Source organism: Myotis yumanensis, unplaced genomic scaffold (genome assembly GCF_028538775.1).
Source record: "Myotis yumanensis isolate MYYU_CA2020_CCGP unplaced genomic scaffold, mMyoYum1.0.hap1 SCAF_8, whole genome shotgun sequence".
Lineage (NCBI taxonomy): Eukaryota > Metazoa > Chordata > Mammalia > Chiroptera > Vespertilionidae > Myotis > Myotis yumanensis.
This window is the reverse complement of record NW_027223759.1, coordinates 9,182,752-9,205,169: the sequence shown is the minus strand read 5'-3', so window position 1 is coordinate 9,205,169 and position 22,418 is coordinate 9,182,752. Positions and strand designations below refer to the sequence as shown.

At 40.4% G+C, this 22,418-nt stretch overlaps 2 protein-coding genes across 5 annotated transcripts; one reads left to right on the top strand and one right to left on the bottom strand.

Moving 5' to 3' along the window:
- Position 1: 1 nt before the first annotated feature.
- On the bottom strand, positions 2–15,147 carry NIF3L1 (NGG1 interacting factor 3 like 1). Of its 2 annotated transcripts, XM_070421799.1 has the most exons (8): positions 14,558–15,147; positions 11,908–12,368; positions 10,906–11,068; positions 9,728–9,778; positions 8,507–8,633; positions 8,108–8,246; positions 5,929–6,012; positions 2–394 (listed from the first exon to the last, which is right to left on the bottom strand). In XM_070421799.1, exons 1-8 carry the CDS (start codon positions 15,121–15,123, stop codon positions 210–212), a joined length of 1,776 nt encoding a protein of 591 aa, XP_070277900.1. In that variant the 5' UTR covers positions 15,124–15,147; the 3' UTR covers positions 2–209. The 2 variants fall into 2 exon arrangements, with proteins under 2 accessions (XP_070277900.1, XP_070277901.1); XM_070421800.1 differs by lacking the exon at positions 9,728–9,778 and having other exon boundaries at positions 14,558–15,144.
- Positions 14,664–21,766, top strand: PPIL3 (peptidylprolyl isomerase like 3). 3 transcript variants are annotated; one of them, XM_070421807.1, is made up of 7 exons: positions 14,664–14,768; positions 15,533–15,600; positions 16,738–16,812; positions 17,816–17,909; positions 18,283–18,350; positions 20,835–20,953; positions 21,375–21,766. In XM_070421807.1, the coding sequence occupies exons 2-7, from the start codon at positions 15,598–15,600 to the stop codon at positions 21,499–21,501; spliced, it is 486 nt and encodes a 161-aa protein (XP_070277908.1). In that variant the 5' UTR covers positions 14,664–14,768; positions 15,533–15,597; the 3' UTR covers positions 21,502–21,766. The 3 variants fall into 3 exon arrangements, with proteins under 3 accessions (XP_070277908.1, XP_070277905.1, XP_070277906.1); XM_070421804.1 differs by having other exon boundaries at positions 14,671–14,987; XM_070421805.1 differs by lacking the exon at positions 14,664–14,768 and having other exon boundaries at positions 15,392–15,600.
- The last annotated feature ends 652 nt before the right edge of the window (positions 21,767–22,418 follow it).

Sequence of the window (22,418 nt, the reverse complement as noted above, 5' to 3'; positions counted from 1 at the left end):
CCAGGGCTAAATATCTGTTCTTTAATAATAGTTACATTATAGTGTTTACCCTAAAAACTATAGAACATTTGGTGAAGCAGATTAACAAACCAGAAATGACAATGTACATTCTAAACATTCTTCCAGAAGGATACAGACTCCACTGATCATGTGCGTTTGAGGAGGAGGGAAACGATTTGTAAAGTAGATGTCACTCTGTGCCGTATGCATCACACCACCTGAAGAGGGTCCCTGTCTGCTTCTGACAGGATAATATTAATCTTATTCTCCAAGTGAACACTCAGTGCATCTCGAAGATCGGAAAGAAAGCCTCGTTCAGTGTTGCTGTGTTCACAGAGGATGACATTTATTCCTTGGGAAGCAGCATCTAAAACATCATGATGGGACATCTCACCTGCCAGCAAAGGAAAGAGCAGATACTTAAACATTAGACTCAGAGTCTGCAATGCTGAACCACAACAGCAGAAAGACTCCATTTGCTTCTATATGAAGTATAATTTTGAAATGTATATAGGAATATAAAGGCATAAAATATAAGGAAAAAAAGGTTCTTAGAAAATGAGTTACCCTCCTCCCCCAGGAATGTTTAATTGCCCACATTTCTACCCCTTGTACGTGTCATTTCATTATAAGAAATATTTTTTCTTCAAGCACTTATTAAAACATCTTAATCTATAATAGTAAAGATAAAAAGGAGAAAAAGATACTAACGTGGCCCAGTTAGAAGCCATGCTTTAGGAACTAGTCTGGCTGCCCAGGTTATAAAAGCACTGGCTGGAGGAGGCATGAAAGTGGGGAAATTCTTGGTGACCCTACAATAATAGCTGAAAGCAAGGGAAAGAAAAGCCTGGCACAGGTTGGCAGCTGTGGGAAAGAAAAGGCAAATGATCTGCAAGGAGCAAGCTCCTCACCTGCAGCTCTGTCTAGGATATATTTCCCTTCACCCAATTCCATGTCAAGCTCAAAGGAAGGTTGACAAGTGGAAGCAGAGGCCTGTTGTTTGGTCTTTTGACTGATGCTTCTCATCCCTGAAGTTATAGCCAAAGTGATGCTTCATAGATCATAGACATCTAAAGTCAGCCAGGTAAGAAGATATTTCTCACTCAGAGCACATATCCAGGTTGCAGGTTCAATCCCCAGTTGGGACTTACATGGTGGCAACTGATCAATATTTCTCTCTCTCTCTCTCACTTCCTCTCTCTAAAATCAATAAAAACATATCATTGAGGATTTTATTTTTTAAATTTCTTTACTGATTAAGTTATTACATATGTGTCCTTATCCCCACATTATCCCCATACCCCCACTCATGCCCTCACCCCCCTGTTGTCTGTGTCCATTGGTTAGGCCTACATGCTTGCATATAAGTCCTTTGGTTGATCTCCCCCCTCTACCCCCACCCTCCCCTACATTCCCTCTGTGGTTTGAGTCTTATCAATGCTTCTCTGTCTCTGGATCTGTTTTTGTTCATCAGTTTATGTTGTTCATTATAGTCCATAAATGAGTGAGATCATGTGGTATTTATCTTTCTCTGACTGGCTTATTTTACTTAGCATAATGCTCTCCAGGTCCATCCATGGTGTTGCAAATGATAAGAACTCCTTTTTTTACCGCAGCATAGTATTCCATTATGTAGATGTACCACAGTTTTCTAATCCATTCATCTACTGTTGGGCACTTAGGCTGTTTCCAAATCTTAGCTATGGTGAATTGTGCTGCTATGAACACAGGGGTGCATATATCCTTTCTAATTGGTGTTTCTAGTTTCTTGGGATATATTCCTAGAAGTGGTATCACTGGGTCAAATGGGAGTTCCATTTTTAGTTTTTTGAGGAAACTCCATACTGTTCTCCACAGTGGTTGCACCAGTCTGCATTCCCACCAGCAGTGAAGGAGTGTTCCCTTTTCTCCGCATCCTCTCCAGCACTTGTCATTTGTTGATGATAGCCATTCTGACAGGTGTGAGATGGTACCGCATTATTGTTTTGATTTACATCTTTCAGATGATTAGTGACTTTGAGCATGTTTTCATATGTCTCTTGGCCTTTCTTCTGTCTTCTTTCGAAAAGTATCTATTTAGGTCTGTTGCCCATTTTTTGATTGGGTTGTTTATCTTCCTTTTATTAAGTTGTATGGGTTCCCTGTAAATGTTGCAGATTAAACCCTTATCAGTGATAACATTTGCAAATATGTTCTCCCATGCAGTGGGCTTTCTTGTTGTTTTGTTGATGGTTTCCTTTGCTGTGCAAAAGCTTATTATTTTGATGTAGTCCCATGTGTTTATTTTCTCTTTAACTTCCATTGCCCTAGAAGCAGTATCAGTGAAGAAATTGCTTCAGCATATGTCTGAGATTTTGCTGCCTGTGGATTCCTCTAGTATTTTTATGGTTTCTTGTCTTATGTTTAAGTCCTTTATCCATTTTGAGTTTATTTTTGTGTAAAGTGCAAGTTGGTGGTCTAGTTTCATTTTTTTTTTTTGCATGTATCTGTCCAATTTTCCCAACACCATTTATTGAAGAGGCTGTCTTGACTCCATTGTATGTTCATGCCTCCTTTGTCGAATATTAATTGAGCATATTGGTTCGGGTCGATTTCTGGGTTCTCTATTCTATTCCATTGATCTATATGTCTGTTCTTGTGCCAGTACCAGGCTGTTTTGAGAACAGTGGCTTTGTAATGCAGCTTGGATCTGGTACTGAGATCCCTCCTACTTTGTTCTTCTTTCTCAAGATTGCTGCAGCTATTTGAGGTCTTTTTTTATTCCAGATGAATTTTTGGAAAGTTCGTTCTAGATCTGTGAAATATGCCATTGGTATTTTAATGGGGAGTGCACTGAATCTATAGATTGCTTTGGGTAGTATGGACATCTTGATGATGTTGATTCTACCAATCCATGAACACGGAATGTTCTTCCATCTGTTTATGTCTTCCTCTATCTCCTATTTCAGTGTCCTGAAGTTTTCCGTATACAGGTCTTTTACCTCCTTAGTCAAGTTTATTCCTAGGTATCTTAATTTTTTTGGTGCGATGGTAAATGGGATTGCTTTTTTGGTCTCTCTTTCTGTAAGTTCATTATTCCTGTATAGAAATGCCATAGATTACTTGGCATTAATTTTGTAAGCTGCTACATTGCCAAATTCATTTATTAAGTCTAATAATTTTTTTGATGGAGTCTTTAGGGTTTTCTATGTACAGTATCATGTCATCTGCGAATAAGGACAGTTTTATTTCTTTTCCAATTTGGATGCCTTTTATTTCTTCTTGTCTGATCGCAATGGCTAGGACTTCCAGTACTATGTCGAACAGGAGTGATGAGAGTGGGCATTCCTGTCTTGTTCCTGTTCTTAGGGGAAATGGTGTGTTTTTGCCCATTGAGTATGATGTTGGCTGTGGGTTTGTCATATGTGGCTTTTATTATGTTTAGGTATGATCCTTCTATTCCCACCTTGCTGAGAGTTTTTATCAAGAAAGGGTGCTGGGTTTGTCAAATGCTTTTTCTGTGTCAATTGATACGACTATGTGATTTTTATCTCTCAATTTGTTAATGTGATGTATCACGTTTATTGATTTGCAAATATTGTACCATACTTGCATCCCTGGGATAAATCCTACTTGGTCATGATGTATGATCTTTCTGATGTACTGCTGGATCCGATTTGCTAGAATTTTGTTGAGGATTTTGGCATCTATGTTCATGAAGGATATTGGCCTGTAATTCTCTTTCATTGTGTTGTCTTTAACTGGTTTTGGTATGAGGGTGATGCTGGCTTCATAGAATGAGCTTGGAAGTGTTCCTTCCTCTTGAATTTTTTGGAATAGCTGAGGAGGATAGGTTTTAGTTCTTCCTTGAATGTTTGGTAAAACTCCCCTGTGAAGCCGTCTGGCCCTGTGCTTTTGTTTGCTGGAAGCTTTTTGATGACTGCTTCAATTTCTTCCATAGTTATTGGCCTACTGAGATTTTTAGATTCTTCCTGATTGAGTTTTGGAAGGTTGTATTTTTCTAGGAATATGTCCATTTCCTCCAGGATGTCTAGTTTGTTAGAATAGAGTTGTCCATAGTATTTTTAAACAATCCTTTGTATTTCTGTGGGGTCTGTTGATATTTCGCCTCTTTTATTTCTGATTTTGTTTATTTGGGTCCTTCTCTCTTTGCTTCTTGGTAAGCCTGGCTAGAGGTTCATCAATCTTGTTTATCTTTTCAAAGAACCAGCTCTTGGTTTATTGATCTTCTGTGTTGTTTTTTTGGTCTCTATGTCATTTATTTCTGCTCTGATCTTTATTATCTCCTTCCTTCTGGATACTGTGGGCTTTTCTTGCTAATTCTTTGAGTTGTAGAGTTAGATGATTTATTACCATTTTTTCTTGTTTTTTGAGATAGGCCTGTAGAGCTATAAACTTCCCTCTCAGGACTGCTTTCATTGTGTCCCATAGATTTTGGATTGTTGTTTTTATTGTCATTAGTTTCCAGGATGTTTTAAATTTCTTCTTTGATCTCTTTGTTAACCCAATCATTATTTAATAGCATGCTTTTCAGCTTCCAAGTGTTTGAATTTTTGGGATTGTTGTTATTGTAGTTTATTTCTAATATTATGCCATTGTGGTCTGAGAAAAGGCTTGATATGATTTCAATCTTCTTGAATTTGGGGAGACTTTGCTTGTGACCCAATATGTGGTCTATTTTTGAAAATGTCCCATGTGCACTTGAGAAGAACGTATATTCCGTGGCTTTGGGGTGAAATGTTCTGAAGATGTCAGTTAAGTCCATTTGATCTAGTGAGTCATTTAGGATTGCTGTTTTCTTTGCTGATTTTTTGTCTAGAGGATTTATCCAGTGATGTCAGTGGTGTATTAAAGTCCCCTACTATGATTGTATTGTTGTCGATCTCTCCCTTGATACCTTCCAGGAGTTTTTTTATGTATTTGGGTGCTCCTGCACTGGGTGCATATATGTTTATCAGGGTTATATCCTCTTGTTGTATCGATCCCTTTAGTATTATGAAGTGGCCTTCCTTATCTCTTGTTATGGCCTTCACTTTGAGGTCTATTTTGTCCGATATAAGTATTGCTACCTTGGGTGAGGATTTTAAAATAAAAGATTAGAGGCTTGAAGATATTCTTTGGGTAGATGATGATGCCTGGGTAGAGATAAGGGGAAGGTTCTAGAAAGATTTTGGAGCTAGAACTGATATGAACTGATGGTTGACTCTAGGGCTGAGTAAGAAGAACTATTTTCTAGCTAAGGCAACACATAGAAAGTGACATGAAATCTGAGAGAAGGCATGTTCAGGAAGAAGATAGGTTAACTGGAGAACATTATGCTAAGTGAAATAAGCCAGTCAATGAAAGAAAAATACCACATGATCTCATTCATTTATGGATAATTAAGACCATTATAAACTGATGAACAAAAATAGATACAGAGGCAGAGCAACATCGAACAGACTGTCAAACTACAGCGGGGAGGGTTGGGAGGGGGGATGGGTAAGAGATCAACCGAAGGACTTGTATGCATGCATATAAGCATAACCAATTGACACAAGACACTGGGGGGTATGGGAGACTACGGGAAGGTCAAGGGGAGAAAAAAAAAAGGAGACATATATAATACTCTTTGTAATATTTTAAGCAATAAAACAATTAAAAAAACAAACAAAAAGAAGATAGGTTAAAGAAATGCTAAACATTAGTATTTTTAAATAATCTGATAATAAACTGTTAAATGATTTTTTTCTCTCTCCACAAAGAATAAGGTATGTCTCCAATTTTGGTGTAGTTCCTATTTAGTTCAGGTTCAAAAAAGTTTATTAGCTCCATCTATATGTCAGGGGCGGTCCTAAAATTGCCTTTTTAACTTGTAAAAGATAAACCACGGTTGGGAAAGAACACACACACACAAAAGGGGAGAAGAGAAATCAAAGGCTGCCCTACCTGTGAGGTAGAGGTCGGCCTCTGCCCCCTGCAGAACACTGCTCCCAGAGCCAGCACACAGAGCCACCACTTTGACTTGGGACTCTGCAAGATAAAGGAAGCAAGAGACCAGTACTTTACAAGTCCCCTTCATTTTAATTTTACAATTTGCACCCAAAATCCTAAATGGAATGCAGATTTCACACTTGCCCTCATCGCCAGTATATAAATTTTGCTTACTAAACTTTAAAAAATAATAAAAAATGTCCTCATATAGCAGACAGATTATTCTTTGGTATTGCATACCATAGCTAACCCAAGGCAGGGTTACTATTCCTTAGACATACATGGCTGCACAAGCCCGTATAAGGCACCACTGAATAATGTTAAAGAGTACAGTTCTCGGCTGTACTGTAGTGCTACTATGAGAAGTAACCTACCTGGGTCCCCAGGCAACAGGGAGAGTTAGGCAGGTACTATCTCTTTTCTCAGGTGAGGAAGCAGAGGAACTGAAAGGGCTAGTTAGAGGAATGCTACAAATGGATCTGACACATTTTTAAATATCGTATTTATTTTATTTACTTTAAAAAATATTTTTATTTATATTTTACAGAGAGGAAGGGAGAGGGATAGAGAGTTAGAAACATCGGTGAGCGAGAAACATCCATCAGCTGCTTCCTGCACACCCTTTACTGGGGATGTGCCCACAAGCAAGGTACATGCCCTTGACCGGAATTGAATCTGGGACCCTTCAGTCCACAGGCCAACGCTCTATTCACTGAGCCAAATCAGTTGGGCACCATATTTACTTTAAAAGAGCACCCTCTGGCCCTTGGCTGGTTTGGCTTGGTGGATAGAATGAAGGATTCTGGGTTCGATTCCGGTCAAAGGCATATACTAATACATCGGTTGCAGGCTCGATCCCCAGCTTGGTCGGGCTCTTGTGGGAGGCAACCAATCGATGTGTCTCTCTCACAACAGTGTTTCTCTCCCTCTCCCATCTCTCTAAAAATCAATGGAAATATATCCTTGAGTGAGGATTAACAAAAATAAATAACTAAAATAAAGGAGCATCCTCTGAAGAGTGAAATAAACTGTCAAGCCGAAATCCAACAAGTATTTAGCACTTAGGTTTGGAGAATAAACACTTCGTTAGTGGTCACGCAATAGTGCTATTTGAAAAGGGGCTTTGGAGTTGGATTGGAAGTCAAATCCCATCTCTGCCATCTATTTTGTTTGGAAATTAACGCCCATGAGTCATTTGATCCAACTGTAGCCTTCTGGATAAGTATCTCTGAACCTGTGTGTTTTCACCAACACAATGGGAACTCTAACACCTACCACGGAGCTAAGGCCAGCACTTACTGCACTTACTGTGCCCTGCCACTGCCCTGCCACGTGGACTGTGCATCTACTTTGATGAGTTATGTTTTATTACCACCACAGTTTTCACAGATGTGGCTACCTGGACACAAAAAGGTTAAATAACCTGTCAAAGTCATGCAGCAAGTAGATAAATTTTACCCAAGACACTCGGAATCCACAACCTCTAGGCCCCTTTGCAGTGGGAACTCGCATACTTAACGTACTCATGACACTGCTAGGGCAAACTGCAGGGGTCAACAAATGCTCTGTTGGTTCCTTTTCCCGAAAGTACTGGGAAGAGCTGGTAGAAAAGACAGTGACTACAAGACTCAGAAACTGCAGTGGTCACTTCACTTAGTAGCACCTCCCCATAAAACATCACCAGGATTGTAAAACACCAAGATCTGCATGGAAACTGGAGCAGTCCCACTTCCCAGCTCTCTCCCAAGCACGTGGTAGGATGGTACTTCATGTCCAACTTGGGTTGGATCGGGCAATGTGACCAACTCTGGACTATGAGTTAAACAGAAGTTCATTTCTAGGCTAGAATGTTTACCTGACAGTTTACGACTCTCCCTTTGCAACAGTGACCACCTACAGTGGGCAGACTTGCCCTGCCGACTTGAGATAAACAGACTGGGGAAATAAATCTTGTGGAAGCCAATGAGATGTTCACCACAGCACAACCTAGACCACCTGATCGATAGCGTAAACCAGTCAGGCATCTCCCATAACTACTTACAGGCTTTCTTTCACTTACAATACAATGAAGAGTTCCAACTTTTCTCCGGTGTTAACAGTAGGCATACTGGACAAATAAAGGAGACATATTTACCTAAGGTCCTCCCTGCCCCAAGAGCAAGGCGAACATGAGACAGTTTTAGGTGCCTTTTGATTCGCTCAATCAAGGTTGCCAAGGAGACAGAGTCACCCAGGGTGCATAACCGTCCCATTCCAGTGTGCAGCAGCAGAGGCTGAAAAACACAAGTTAGAGAAACTGTCCATCATCAGTCCTAGAAAACAAACCTAGAACAAAGAGCAAATGCTGAGATCAATATAACATGCACACTGTGAGCTCACAGCTCGAGGCCAACGTTTGTGTCCAGGGGATACAAATCTGACAAAAACACTCTCTGACTTGGAGGAGCTCAGTCTTCTGGGAAGGCCTACTGATCTAACAATTTACAAATGAATTTGCCAGACAATGCTCGGCAATGTAAGGTATTTTTATTACCTTCTCCAGTGACAGAATTTCAGTCTTCTGATAAAGCTGTCTGTTCTGGGAAAGGAAAGCCACCACCTGCATCAAAGCCTGCTGACTACAGTTCAGACTGACCCGCGTCTGTTCCTCATCATCAGTCCTAGAAAAAGAGTAAAAAGAAAAGTCACTCACTGGTTCAGGATAAATATAATCAAAATGTATTTTAAATAATCTACAATTTACAAATTCCTATAATAGATTAGAGTTATATGACATTTAGGATTCAATCCCAAACCAAATGATTTTCTAGAACAGTGTTACTCAAACTTTAAAATGCATCGAAATCACCTTGTGGACTATTTAAATCATAGATGGATGGGCCCCACACCCCAGTTTCTGTTTCAGTAGGTCTCAGTGGGGGTCTGAGAATTTTCTTTTTTTTGTTGTTGTTGTGCCACTTATTTATTCATTCATTGGTTGCTTTTTTATTATTATTGCTTAAAGTATTACAAAGAGTATTACATGTGTCTCCTTCCCTCCTCCTTGACATTCCCCCAGCCTCCCCTACCCCGCCGTGTTGAGAATTTACTTTTCAAACAAGTTCCCAGCGATGCTGATGCTGTTGGTCCAAGGACCTCACCTTGAAACCATGGTTCTAATGGCTCTTAATCCAGTCGTGCATCGCTTCCTAAAATGACAGCTGCTGGACCCTTTTACAGATCCGGTGAAACAGCATCTGTGAATGGGCTGGGGCAAACTGAATTCTTCTTAAAGCCCTAGAGAAGTTAATTTTCAAACAACACTGCATACAAGAATTTCCTGGACAGATTCTCAGGCAAACCCCATTCTAATTACACAGATCTAGGATGAAGCAAAAAATCTGCATTTTTCATAAGTACCCCATTCATGAGGGCAGGGAGTCCTTATCGCCCTTTGAAAAGCAATGCCCTAGAGCAGTGGTCGGCAAAATGCAGCTCGCCAGCCACATGCGGCTCTTTGGCCCCTTGAGTGTGGCTCTTCCACAAAACACCACGTGCGGGTGCGCACGTACAGTGCGATTGAAATTTCGTGGCCCATGTGCAGAAGTCGGTATTTTGTGGAAGAGCCACACTCAAGGGGCCAAAGAGCCGCATGTGGCTCGCGAGCCACAGTTTGCCGAACAGGGCCCTAGAGCCTCTCTACAAAGGCTGGCATCAAGAAAGTTTTGCAATTTAGCCATAAACTCCAAGTATAGAACTCTAGAACTAAAGGCACCTTAAAATATAATCTGGAAGTGTTGTCAATATTGGAGTCATCTGCGGAGCTCTGAAAAGAAAAAGCAAAAACAATGCGTGGGCCCTGACTAATGGTCAAACCCAGATATTAACTGTGATGTGGTCAAACTAGAACCAAACTAAATGTGCATCAGGTAAAAACGGAGGGCGGGGGTGGGGGGGGGACATCAGGTAGGAAGAGGAATGCTTAAAGAATCTACAATAAATAAAACACAACAAAAAAGAAAATAAAGAATCTACAGTACATCCATAATAAGAAACATTACGCAGCAGTTAAAAAGAGATCTTATAGCCCTAACCGGTTTGGCTCAGTGGATAGAGCATCGGCCTGCGGACTCAAGGGTCCCAGGTTCCATTCCGGTCAAGGGCATGTACCTTGGTTGCGGGCACATCCCCAGCAGGGAGTGTGCAGGAGGCAGCTGATCGATGTTTCTCTCTCACCAATGTTTCTAACTCTCTATCCCTCTCCCTTCCCACTGTAAAAAAATCAATAAAATATATTTAAAAAAAATAAAGAGATCTTATATATCTACATGGGAAGATCTCTAAACATCTTGTTGGTAATATGGCAAATACCACTTAATTAAGAGAACAACAAATAAAACTATACATTTCTTTATGTCTCTATATGTGTTTGGAAAGATACTCACTTCTCTGAAAGGAAGGAAAAAGACTTGAGTTGAAGATACTGGGACTGAGTAACAGCCATACCTCATTTTACTGAGCTACACGAGTATTGTCTTTTTTTATAAACTGAAGACAAGACCCTCCACCAGCAAAAATATTACAACTCGCTTTATTAACTATACTTGCTTTACTATGCTTGTCTGAAACCAAATCCACAATATCTCTGAGGTATGCTTGTGCCCTAAAGTAAAAGCAACTACCTTTCACCATTACCAGGAGGATGAGAAACACTGCATGTAAAATGTGTAGTATAGTCCCTTCCACAGAGGAAATAGTGTTACTTATCATCTTTATTGCTTTGAAAAGCTCCCATGGTTCTCTTCCTTTGAGGACCCAAATGAGAAGCAGGCTGTTTTGTAAACACATCCCAGGGAAAACCATGTTTCAAACCTAAATGTCAGAATTACAGAATTTGTAAGGAAGATCTTTACAAATAAGTACCCACCGAGAAAAGAGAAAAATATACTGTACCTAGCAGAAAAGGAAGTGACAGAAACATCCGAAATTCCTTTCACTGTAGACATGACTTTGTCCAGGTCTTGGGTGTGGTTAACATTAAATTCTACCCTGTGTGTTCCCTCTGTGGGGTAGTTGGGTGCTTTGGAAGGATGTATAGGCCTGGATGTGCAAACGCCTAGAAAAAAATGGTAGGAAAATGGGAGTTTTTGTGTTTTGGTTTTTTTTTAATTAAAAAGATAAACTATTATGGCCAAAACTTACAAGAAATTAGTATTTTTTAAATTCATTCTCAGATGCTTATATACCCTACACATATACACATATCCTTTTCCTATACAACCAACATTACCCAACAATGAGGGATTTAATACAGACATACAAAATCAAATTTATTTTTAGAATTATTTTCCAGTATTCTTAAATACCACAAAAATTTGGACAAGAAAGACTGATGCAGTTTTAGATGATACGTGCAATTGTGCTGCTTATTAAATTTACCCATGTACAACATGATTCAGTGTATAAATCCTCACAGCTACTTGACCACATCAATCCAGCTTATAGCCTCATAAAAGCTTCAGCCCAAAACAAGTAAACTATAAAAAGACTTACTAAAAGTAAAGCTAAAACACATGTGCTGAATTCCCTCGTTAAAACTCTGCTCTATATGAGTGACATATTAAGTATGTGCCAGAAAGGCCCAAGCTTTCAGTTCAATTTAACAAGCATTTCTGGAGTGGCCGGGTGGCAGGGACTATGCCACCTGAGTGAGGAATCACAAAGCTCAGACTGGCATGAAGATTTCCCAGGCTCGCCTGTTCATTAGTCATAAAAATGCTATTTTTCAAATGTCATTTGGTTGCCAGATTTCAGCAACATTATTTTAAAATATATTTTGCATACACAATAACGATCCCACCCTAGAGCAGCGAAAACTCTACTGAAAAGACGTTCTAAAATTTCAAAGCATTTATAGGGAGAATACAAAACATGAGAGAACAAAAGGCTTCTCACCGAGCCCTTTAGCGAGCCAGTTGTTGACCCCCTGGGGGGCGGCATCATAGGCCGTGTGGGGAGAGTAAATGGCGATTCTGTTCTCCAGAGCGCGGATCACCAGGCGCTCCTTCCAGGTTTTCCAGGTTATGCGCTTCATGGGCCGGAAAATGGGCGGATGGTAGGAGAGAATGAAATCAGCCTTCTTCTGCAGTGCCTCCTCCATCACTTCTTCGGTCAAATCGTTGGTCAGGAAGAGTGTGTTCACCGTGTGTGGTGGGCTTGGTTCCACCAGTAATCCAACATTGTCCCAACTCTCAGCAAAGGAGAGGGGTGCAAAGTCATTCAAGGAGGAAAGGAGAGCCTTCAGGTCCATGAGGGAAGAGGAAGGATTGCGGACCAGGGAACGAACAAGCTGGACTCTCGTGGGGACCAGGCGTAGGTGAGATGACAACATACAGAAACCGGGAAGAACCGGATATCTGAAGTAAAAACACAAAAAATGGTACACATGCACACTTTAGGCCCGCACCTTTGCAAAACAGGAGCAAAGGAGCTGCAGTCGTACATACCTGGGTGCAGGCACTGCCCCTGCCACTCACCAGCGTTTCCTTAGGTAAGTTATTTAACCTTTCTGAGCTTGTTCCTCATCTATAAAACCCACCTCACAGGCCGTCGAGAGGAGCAAGTGCATTCCCGTGTGTAAGTCACCCGGCGCAAGCCTGGTACATGCTACACAGATGCTCACCCCCTCCGCCCCAGAGTACCTCACCCTTGCTCTAGTTCTCCCCCTCCCTGCTTCAGCCCCCCTCCTGCCTTCTCCATTTCTCTAAATATTACCCTTCTTTCCAAGTCTCCTTCAACTTCCTAAAATAAAGGCTTTTCTTGACAAATCTTCCTTTTCGGTGTCTCTCTCCTGCCCTGCCCCATTCCGCTCTAGTATTCTCATATTAGATTCCTGTATGTCTGTCTCCCCAGTATGCTAATGCTACTGGGAATCAGGAACTATCTTTTACATATCTCAGTATCACCAACACAGGCCAGCACGAAACGCTTACTGCAGACCGACACTGTCCCCACCCTAGGGTGGTATATTAAAAACTAATTTGTTAAAAAAATTACATATATATATATGTGTGTGTATATATATATATATATATATATTTAATAAGATGCACAGATGAGTCACTCCAAATGAGCAGAGTCCAGACAGGAAAACGCAGGGCTGCTGTCCCTGAGCCCACACCTGCTACAGGAAGGCTAGGCTCAAGAGGTGGGAGTGCTCAGAGCCTGTAAGCCTAAGGGAGCAGCAATTTTCAAGCTGTTTCATCTCATGGCACTCATAAACTAATTACTAAAATTCTGCGGCACACCAAAAAATATATTTTTTGCCTATCTGACAAAAAACATAGGTACTGTATAATGTTGATTCATTCACCCCAACAGCTATTGCTGTGTTGGCTATTGTTATTTTTATTCAACAATCTATGGAAAAAGAGGTCAGTGCTCCTGACTAATCAGGTCTTGCATGTTTTAAAAACTCTTGTGGCACCAATTGAAAATTGCTGTTCTAGACAGCTATATCCAATACAAAAAATGACATTGCCAACTCCATTCTTCAATTGTTGAAGCATTTCATAGTCTGCACAATAATTAACAAGAAAGCGTAGCCAAGAGTAAATTTAATTAAAAGATTCACAACCCAATGATTTCAAAAGCAATTTTTAAGACATTTCTACAGCAAAAATATTTAATACTAGAGGCCCAGTGCACAAAATTCACGCACAGGTAGGGTCCCTAGCAGCTGCCGGCTGGCAGCCAGGGCCTTCCTTGGTTCCACGCTACCCCCTGGTGGTCAGCGCATGTCACAGTGAGCAATCGAACTCCTGAGGGGACACTATGCATATTAGGCTTTTATATATACAGATGAGATGTGAGTATTTATTCAATATATGATTTGAAGTGATGAGGAGCCTCTGTTAACCACTCCAGCCTATGGTCCTGGAAGATCTTTCCATGTCCTTATACCTCTTCCACCCTCCAGAGTCCTCGTCCTGACAGCACTCCACTCTCCAGGCTCTTCTAAATCTGGCAAGCGGGGCAGTGAAGTTACATTTGAAATTGCCTTTGGAAATATCGGAACACCCCTCATCTCACAGATCAGGCGACAGCAAAGCTGCCTAGCTTGATGCCAGAATTCAGGATGGGAGGCAGCATAGCATGCTGGACAAGAGCAGGCTCTAACGCCATAACTGACCTCTCCCCACCCCGAGTCACAGCTGCGTAACCAGTTACTTAGCCGCTGCGATTTCCAACTCTGAAGAAGGAAGTGCCCAGCTCATAGTTGGCCGCAATACTGAAACGTAAAGCTGGTGACCATACCTGACCTCGAGTCAGCACGGTGTTTATTGAATAACATTAGTAGGTCCCACTTTACAGCCTGCAAAACTGCACCTTCTAGGTTACCTCGTCTACATCCAGGCCACGGCCAGCATGGTGAAGAGCCGGTGGCCAGCCCACGGGCGCCCCAGGCTCTCCCGCGGCAGCCCCGTGTCTGTCCCTCCCTCCTCCTCTGCCCCCTTCTGCAGCAGCCCTCAGAGAACGGCCGAGGCCCGCACAAACCCGAAGTCCGCAGCTTAGTCCGCCGAGATTTAAATGGCCCGAGGCTCACCGGTCCCGAGAACGCTCCTCGCGCGTCACTTCCGGCCCCGGGCGGGATCCTCGCGGCGTGAAAACTGGCTGGGGCAGGCGCCGGGCGGAAGTGGTCCCTCCCATTCTACCGCTGAGAGCCAGGCACTGCCAGAGGCTGTCCAGAGTAGTTCCGGGGTGGATTCCTGCCCTAGTGTGATGAAGAGTTCCTTTCAGTGTCAGCAGTGGTCCAGGTGGGCGTACCTGACACCGTCTCCCTAGTGCTAGTCGCTTTGGTTTGCGATAGGGACGGGGCGGAGGAGGCGGGCCCGCGAGGGGCGTTCTCTCGGACGGGTCCGCTGCTCGGCTTCCGGTGGGCTCACGAAACGAATTTGAAATCTTCAGACCTGGGGTCGGGGGGCACCTGCCATCGCATCTTTTCTGTCTTGGCCGCAGCTGTGCTCCCCGAAGTGGTAGGTATGGGGTGACGCGCTCATTTTTCGCTGGTTTATTCAGATACTTGCAGAGCGTGTGTTCTCGTTCGAGTGAGCGTTCCGGGTGGAGAGGCTGCTGCGGAAACAGCAGATCGAATAAAGTAGGAAAGCACATGGTGTAGCAGGACAAGTGCTGGGGAAAGGAAGCAGAGAAGGCACTGCGATTAGGGCGTTTTGAGCAGAGTTTTGAGCTGCGCCTTGGAGGGGAGGGCCACGCCCTGCAGGGTCCGAGAGGGCCGGCCGCGCGGAGGGAACGCCGGGGCCCAGGGGGCGGGCGCGCACCGGCTCGGGGAGGGCTCGTCCGGCGGCGCTGGGAGAGGGGCCGGGCTACGGGGGTGGGGGTGGGGGTGCGGGGGGGTTGGCGCTCAAATCGGGAGGGTCTCTTCACCCCTTCCGTCACCCGATTTTTATTACTGGAGGGTGGGGGGTGTTCTTCGAGACTTTTTCGTTTAAGTATGAGTAAACATAAGCATGTGAGAAGAGAAAAAAATGAACTTAATTTTTTTTTTCTTTTGGGAATGGAGATTCGTTTTTGAACTTTTCTCGATAAGACTGAGGAATTAAGTAACAGTAACCATCAAGAAGAAAAATGGTAAGTTTTATAGAATTCTTATGAATGTCTTTCATTGTAAGTAATTTTTTTATTTTTATTTTTATTTTTTTTTATTTATTTTTTTTTGTATTTTTTTTTTTTCATTGTAAGTAATTTTTAGAAATTCAGTCAAGGGAAAGAAAACTGCATGGAAATATCAATGGCAAGGCAGTGAAAAATGGTTCTAAACAAAACCAGAAATAAGCAACATTACTTTTTAAGTTATGTTTTCAGAGAATTTACTTTTTATAGAAAGAGATTGACTACAAGGTAGATAGAGATGAAAAGGGAGAGTAGGCAGAGCAGAAGGGTATAGCCGTGGTATAATTTTAATTGGAACTCTTTGCTCTGTATTTAAGGGGGGCAACCAGAGCTTGAAGTGGAAAACAGCAATGAGCCATGACCCACATCCCTCTCCCCAACACACACCCCTGCTTTCTATCCCCAACCTGGCCATGCTCTCTGACTGCTAGATACTAACCTAAAATGAACAAGGAAGCCCCAGAATAATAATTTTCCTTCTTTTGGGAATGGAATAACAAAAGGAGTATCAGATAAAACAAACAAAAAACAAAAATAGAGTACTATGAAAAAAAGGACTGTGGTTACCTCTGCCCAGTTAGAATCTAGAAACACTGATGCTTCTTATGTCCTGCCTTTGGTCGAGAAAGGAATTTTTAACCTTGTCCCTCATAATTGAATTACGTAAGGGAAAGGGTGGAAACAATGTTTTGAAAGTCATTCTCATACCTTTTTTCAATAACTATGAACGAAGGTGAATGCCATTTAAATAAGTAATTCTAACATTACAATTGTTTTTGTTTTTATTGATGAAAAATTCAAACTTAAAATAATTATTTCAATCAAAATATTTGCTCCGCAATTTTTTAGCATAGACACCATTTTACCCTAACTTATATATTTATTTCCTGGAGCTTTTTTTCTCCTGCTGAAGTAAATTTTGAAGGATTACAACTTCTCTCAGAGCTGCTCTGTGGACAGGTCATCTCTGAAATAGTATTTCTGTTTTTATTTACATTGTCTTTAATGTCTTTAATATCTAGTTAGGGAAGTCATACAGTGCATAAAGTCACCTGAAGAAATCTCATTTGTTCTCACCTTCTGTCTCCTTTTTAGTCGGTGACACTGCATACAGATGTAGGTGATATTAAAATAGAAATCTTCTGCGAGAGGACACCCAAAGCATGTGAAGTGAGTACCATTATAATCAAACAAAAAATGAGTTAATGCAGCAGGATAACCATTTTGAAATTGACTGATCTAAAAAGCCAACAATGTCCCAAAAAACCTGAAACACTTCTGTATGAAACCACTGTCAGGAAAAACCAGCCATCATCATTTCTGGCCTGATTTCCACTTACCTTTCCTGATATTGAAGGGCAGATAGGGTGGCTGGCATCTTTTCCTTTTGGCTCATTTTCCTTAGGAAACATAAGTAATCATTAGATATCAGGTAAGAGAACTGTATGTTACATTATTTCACTTGTTTAAATGACAAGGATAGAAGGAAGAAAAGTCAGCTATGCATGTTTACTCATTCAGTAGTTACTCATGAAAGGCTATCTTGACAGTGTTTGGGAACACGGTGATGAACAGGACACATTCCTTGCCCTTGTGGAGCTAATATTCTAGGTGGGGAGACAGATAGGGGGGGAGGGAATTGATTCTAGAAAAGAAACTAATTCTAGAGAGTGATAATGCCTTGAAGGAAATAAAATGTTGAGATAGAGAATAATGGGGAAGGAATTATTTAAAAGAAGGTGAGGGCAGGCCTAGCCAAGAAAGGGATACTACTTAAACTGAGTGGGAAAGGTAATGAAGGCATCTCCATGAAAAGATATAAAAAGAACATTCCAGGTATAGAGATGGTAGGTACAAAGGCCTCAAGGTAGGAGAGCCTGCGTCTGTGGGATGAATTTTCAGAAGGCTGATGGGGTTAACATAGTGAGCCACAGGGGAGGGGTCATTATCAAGAGATGTAGAGGTAGGCCCTGCTTAGGAGTTTGTATCTTATTCCAAAACCCGGAGGAAGCCATAAAAGTGCTTTAGGCAGGGAAGCAACATCATCCAAAGTAATGCCTAAAGGACATAGTTTAAATATGCTGTTATAGTGTTTTTAGTAAATACACTTAGTTCTTTACCTTAAGTGTTTCTGCTACATGATTTCTCAATCATTGTTTTTTACTCTCTTCAGAATTTCTTGGCTCTTTGTGCCAGTAATTACTACAATGGCTGTATATTTCATAGAAATATCAAGGGTTTCATGGTTCAAACAGGAGACCCCTCAGGTACGTTATCCCATTAATATCTAGAGAATTAATGGTATATAATATGAAGAGGGCAGGGGGATAGACAATGGATAGAAAAATAAAAGCACAATGGAGTATTTATAATTGGGCTACCTTACAATAGCAAGCAGTATTTAAGCTGAAGCTATTAGCACCAAGCTCTAAAAGATGAATATTGATAAGGAGAGTTTTTTTTTGTTTTTTTTTTTTGTAGAGATATTTTATTTTTCTGGTTTATAAAGTGAAATTTGGGGATGTAAGAGAGGACATATCAAATTTTATTTGTACTTAAAGAGTTACAAAAAGCCCTTAAGTTTTAGAAAATAAAGCCTTTCTCTAATTAGATACTTCTTTTACTTGTCTTGTAATATAGGTACTGGAAGAGGAGGTAACAGTATCTGGGGCAAGAAATTTGAGGATGAATACAGTGAATATCTTAAGGTATGTCCCCAAGCTTCAAAATTATTTTTTCATGCCATGTATACACTTGGAAACTTTGATACATATGTTGTAGTAACACAAGTTAATATCACAAGTAAATATATATACCCACTCTTTTTGTAGTTTCTGCACACTTGATAAATGATATCAGGCAGAAAATATAAATGGCAGTTCTAGCCTAAAATATATACTGGAATCTCACCATCACATGGATGTTGATATTAAGTGAGCTCATCTTTGGGTCCAGCCTGAAATGTTTAATCAGTAACATACCAAAGGGGCTTACATGTCTCACTATAAGATTCATGTTGAATGACATGAACCATTGGCCTTTTTTGAGAGTGGGGAGACCTCCTGGTTGCAATATTGCCATTATCAATATCCAACTTTTATCATCTATTAGATGTTTAAATATCTCTATGTTAATGTTACTTAATGCCTGAGGTAGATTTCAGCAAGGTTAAAAGAGAAGTGCATGTAAATATATCGTTAGCATGTAAAATTAGGGATTTTAATTATCTTTATCATATTATTTCTAAAACTTTCTAAAGATTTTTTTTTTCTAAAATTAAAAAACCACCCTGACTGGTTTGGCTCGGTGCATAGAGCGTCGGCCTGCGGACTGAAGGGTCCCGGGTTCGATTCCGGTCGAGGGCATGTGCCTTGGTTGCGGACACGTCCCTAGTGGGGGGTGTGCAGGAGGCGGCTGATCGATGTTTCTCTCTCATTGATGTTTCTGACTCTCTTTCCTTCTCCCTTCCTCTCTTTGAAAACTCAATAAAAATATATATAAAAGAAAAACAACAAAAAAAATCTGATGCATACCTATTTTAAAAAATCAGCCCTGGCCATGTGGCTCAGTTGGTTGAGTGTCGACCCTTGCACTAAAAGGTCACTGGTTTGATTCCTGGTCAAGGACACGCCCAGGTGGTGGGCTCGATCTCCTGTCGGGGTGTATGTGGGAAACAGCCGGTTGATGTTTCTCCCCTCACCCTCCCCCTTTTGCTCTCTAAAACAAAAAATAAAACCACTTCCCAGAGATGACATCAATTAACAGTTTATTATGTGGTCTTTTAAACTTTGTATCTGCACAGAATGATAACTTCATAATTTAAAAAAGAGAGACAAATAAACAAGAGAGACAAATTCCCCTCAATCAGAATATGCAATTTAGTATATTATATTTCAGTTACATTAGAATATACCGTGGATTTTCTGGAAAAAAATTAATTGCAGTATTTACCTCTGGATAGTTAGACTAGGAGTAATTTATTTTATCTTTTTGCTTTTCTGTCATTAAGAAATACTACCCTTGTTATAGGAGTTGAGGTTAGGAAGCGATACATTATTTTAAAAATCATCCTTTCCTGAATTAGAAGCAAAACAACCTTTTAGACATTAATTAATGGCAGTTTTCATAACACTGATCTGTAATCCTAAACCAGTGGTTTTCAGCGTTGGCTGCTGTTACAGACTCACTAGTGGAAGTTTTAAAAATATAAAAAGTAGCCCTAACTGGTTTTGCTCAGTGGATAAAGTATTGGCCTGGGGACTGAAGGGTCCCGAATTTGATTCTGTTCAAGGGCACATGCCTGGGTTGCAGGCTCAATCCCCAGTAGGAGACATGCAGGAGGCAGCCGATCAGTGATTCTCTCTCATCATTGATATTCTCTCTCTCCCTCTCCCTTCCTCTCTGAAATCAATAAGAAGATATAAAATAGAATAAAAAAGTAGGACCGTACCTCCTTCTCCCCCTCTCCCAAATATAGAGAAAAATCATCAGTAGGACCAATCAGGACCTTGATTATATTTTAAGGTTCCCTGTTAATTCCTACAATAGCCTAGATCACCTAGTCCTGGGGTTATGAACTGACTACCAATGGGTGAAGACCTATAGATGCATTCTGTATGGCCATTGGTTAAAAAAAATTTTTAAAGACATTGGGCAAGAGATATATTATTCCTTTAGCCAGATTCCACCACTCCCTAATGTTTACATTCTGCCCACTCATCAACTTATTATCTGCTGACCTTTGTGAGCATTTGAATTATGAGTAAACCCAGAACTAGTCCAAACTCCCTTGTTTTACAGATAAACTAGCCAGAGTCCAGTGTGTGTGTGAAGAGATTATGGGGATTTTGGTTTTATTGTCTGCCTGATCATTTCATTCCAGCATAACATAAATGTAAGGATTATTTCTATTATACATTGGTACTACTTAAAGTGTTTGTGGCTATATGTCTCCAAAGTGAAAATGAAATTAATTGGGGGATATGATTTAATATATAAACAATATAAATTGTCAGTGATACAGATAATATAGCAACTGAATATTTGGGTTTGCCCAAGTTGAAGCTGATTAAATGTTTTCTTGGTTCCTTAAATATTGGGAGGTTAAAGAGTGCATGTCTTATTTTAGTCCTGTATTTGGAACATTTATTTAAAAACATAGATAAATTAATACTTTGGTCTGTCTTTTGCAGCACAACGTTAGAGGTGTTGTATCTATGGCTAATAATGGCCCAAATACCAATGGATCTCAGTTTTTCATCACCTATGGCAAGCAGCCACATTTGGACATGAAATACACAGTATTTGGAAAGTGAGTATCCTGGTTATGATATTCTTCTTTGGAATTTCATTGCAAATGATGCATATGAGTGGCTGTGATAGTAGCATAACTAATATGGAAAGTGCAGTCTGAGAGTTAAACTTACCTGAAATGTAAACCCACCACTTAACCTGCCCTGTGACCTTGGGAAATTATAACCTCTCTCAGCCTATTTCCTGATTTTCTCAAAGACAGGTTAATATGTTTTTTCTGGTCCATTATACAAATTAACAGTAATGTGTCTTTTCATTGAGATAGCATTTTGCAGCAACTAACAGATCTGAAAAACAGTGGCTTAAACAAGATGGACTGGGACGGTCCTTTTCTCTTAAGGATACTGTAATTGCTATACATATATGGATATTGTGTTTCAATCAGAAAATTTTCATCCATTATATTATTTCTCTTTCAGGGTAATAGATGGTCTGGAGACTCTAGATGAATTGGAGAAGTTACCAGTAAATGAGAAGACATACCGACCTCTTAATGATGTACACATTAAGGATATAACTATTCATGCCAACCCATTTGCTCAATAGTTATAATAGGCATGGACAAATACTTGGCAGACTATTTGAGGAACACACCTATTGCGGTTTACCCAGCTTGAATTATGTCAGAGATTGTATCATCCTGCTTGTTTACAACTAAGATCTTGTGAGTCTGTGGTACCAAGGGGAACCAAATAACTTATACTCTATGATTGAGCATATATTCTTTACTATAACTATATCCAATGTATTTAAGTTTAATTTTTTTAAAAAAATGTTTACCTTTTGTTACATAAAAACATTTTTAAATGCTGAGGTTCAAATCAGTCATTTTTGAGCAGCCTAATTATAAACTTATACTATATCTAGTCCACATTGTGGAAGTATTATTTTCCATTAATTGTTCATTTTGTGAGGTTACAAAGAAGAAAGACAAGATGAAGAGGTATATTGAAAGGCCAGCCAATACATCTGCTATTTTCTTTTGTCTTTAGATTTATAATAGGGGCTCAGAGATATCCTAGAGTCCAGTAAACACTCAAAATTTCCCAACCGATTTGCCCATGGAACATTTTTTAAAAACATATCTTTTAAAATATGGCAGGATAAAGTTCGACAGATGATCCATTTGAAAAATGCAATTGGTTGGTTAAGAACACCAGTTGTAGAGTCCTGTCTGTGTTTGAATCACAGCTCTGTTCCCTGCTAGTAACTTTAGGCAAATTAACTTACCAAGCTTTAGTTTTCTCATTCATAAATAATATTCCCTCATAGACTATGGTGAGGATTAAAAGAAATTATGTTTGTAAAGCTTCTGGCATGTCATGTTCTGTATTAAGTAATGGAAGCTGTTCTCCTATTTATCTCCACTAGAGCACTCTTACCTAACCAGGTCATTTATCAGACTCTGCTGTTGATTTTATCAAGAATGTTTTCCACTTCCTTGATTAGATTTTGGGTATTCC

Bases quoted from the DNA above. Each gene is read 5' to 3' on its own strand.
- PPIL3 (XM_070421807.1), top strand. The intron at 16,813-17,815 runs GTGAGTACCATT...TACTCTCTTCAG, and splicing joins GGACACCCAAAGCATGTGAA to AATTTCTTGGCTCTTTGTGC. The intron at 18,351-20,834 runs GTATGTCCCCAA...TGTCTTTTGCAG, and splicing joins AATACAGTGAATATCTTAAG to CACAACGTTAGAGGTGTTGT.
- NIF3L1 (XM_070421799.1), bottom strand. From the start codon at position 15,123: ATGTGCTTTCCTACTTTATTCGATCTGCTGTTTCCGCAGCAGCCTCTC. The intron at 12,369-14,557 runs GTGAGCCTCGGG...TTTTTACTTCAG, and splicing joins GAGGAGCGTTCTCGGGACCG to ATATCCGGTTCTTCCCGGTT. The intron at 9,779-10,905 runs GTACAGTATATT...TTTTCTTTTCAG, and splicing joins GTCACTTCCTTTTCTGCTAG to AGCTCCGCAGATGACTCCAA.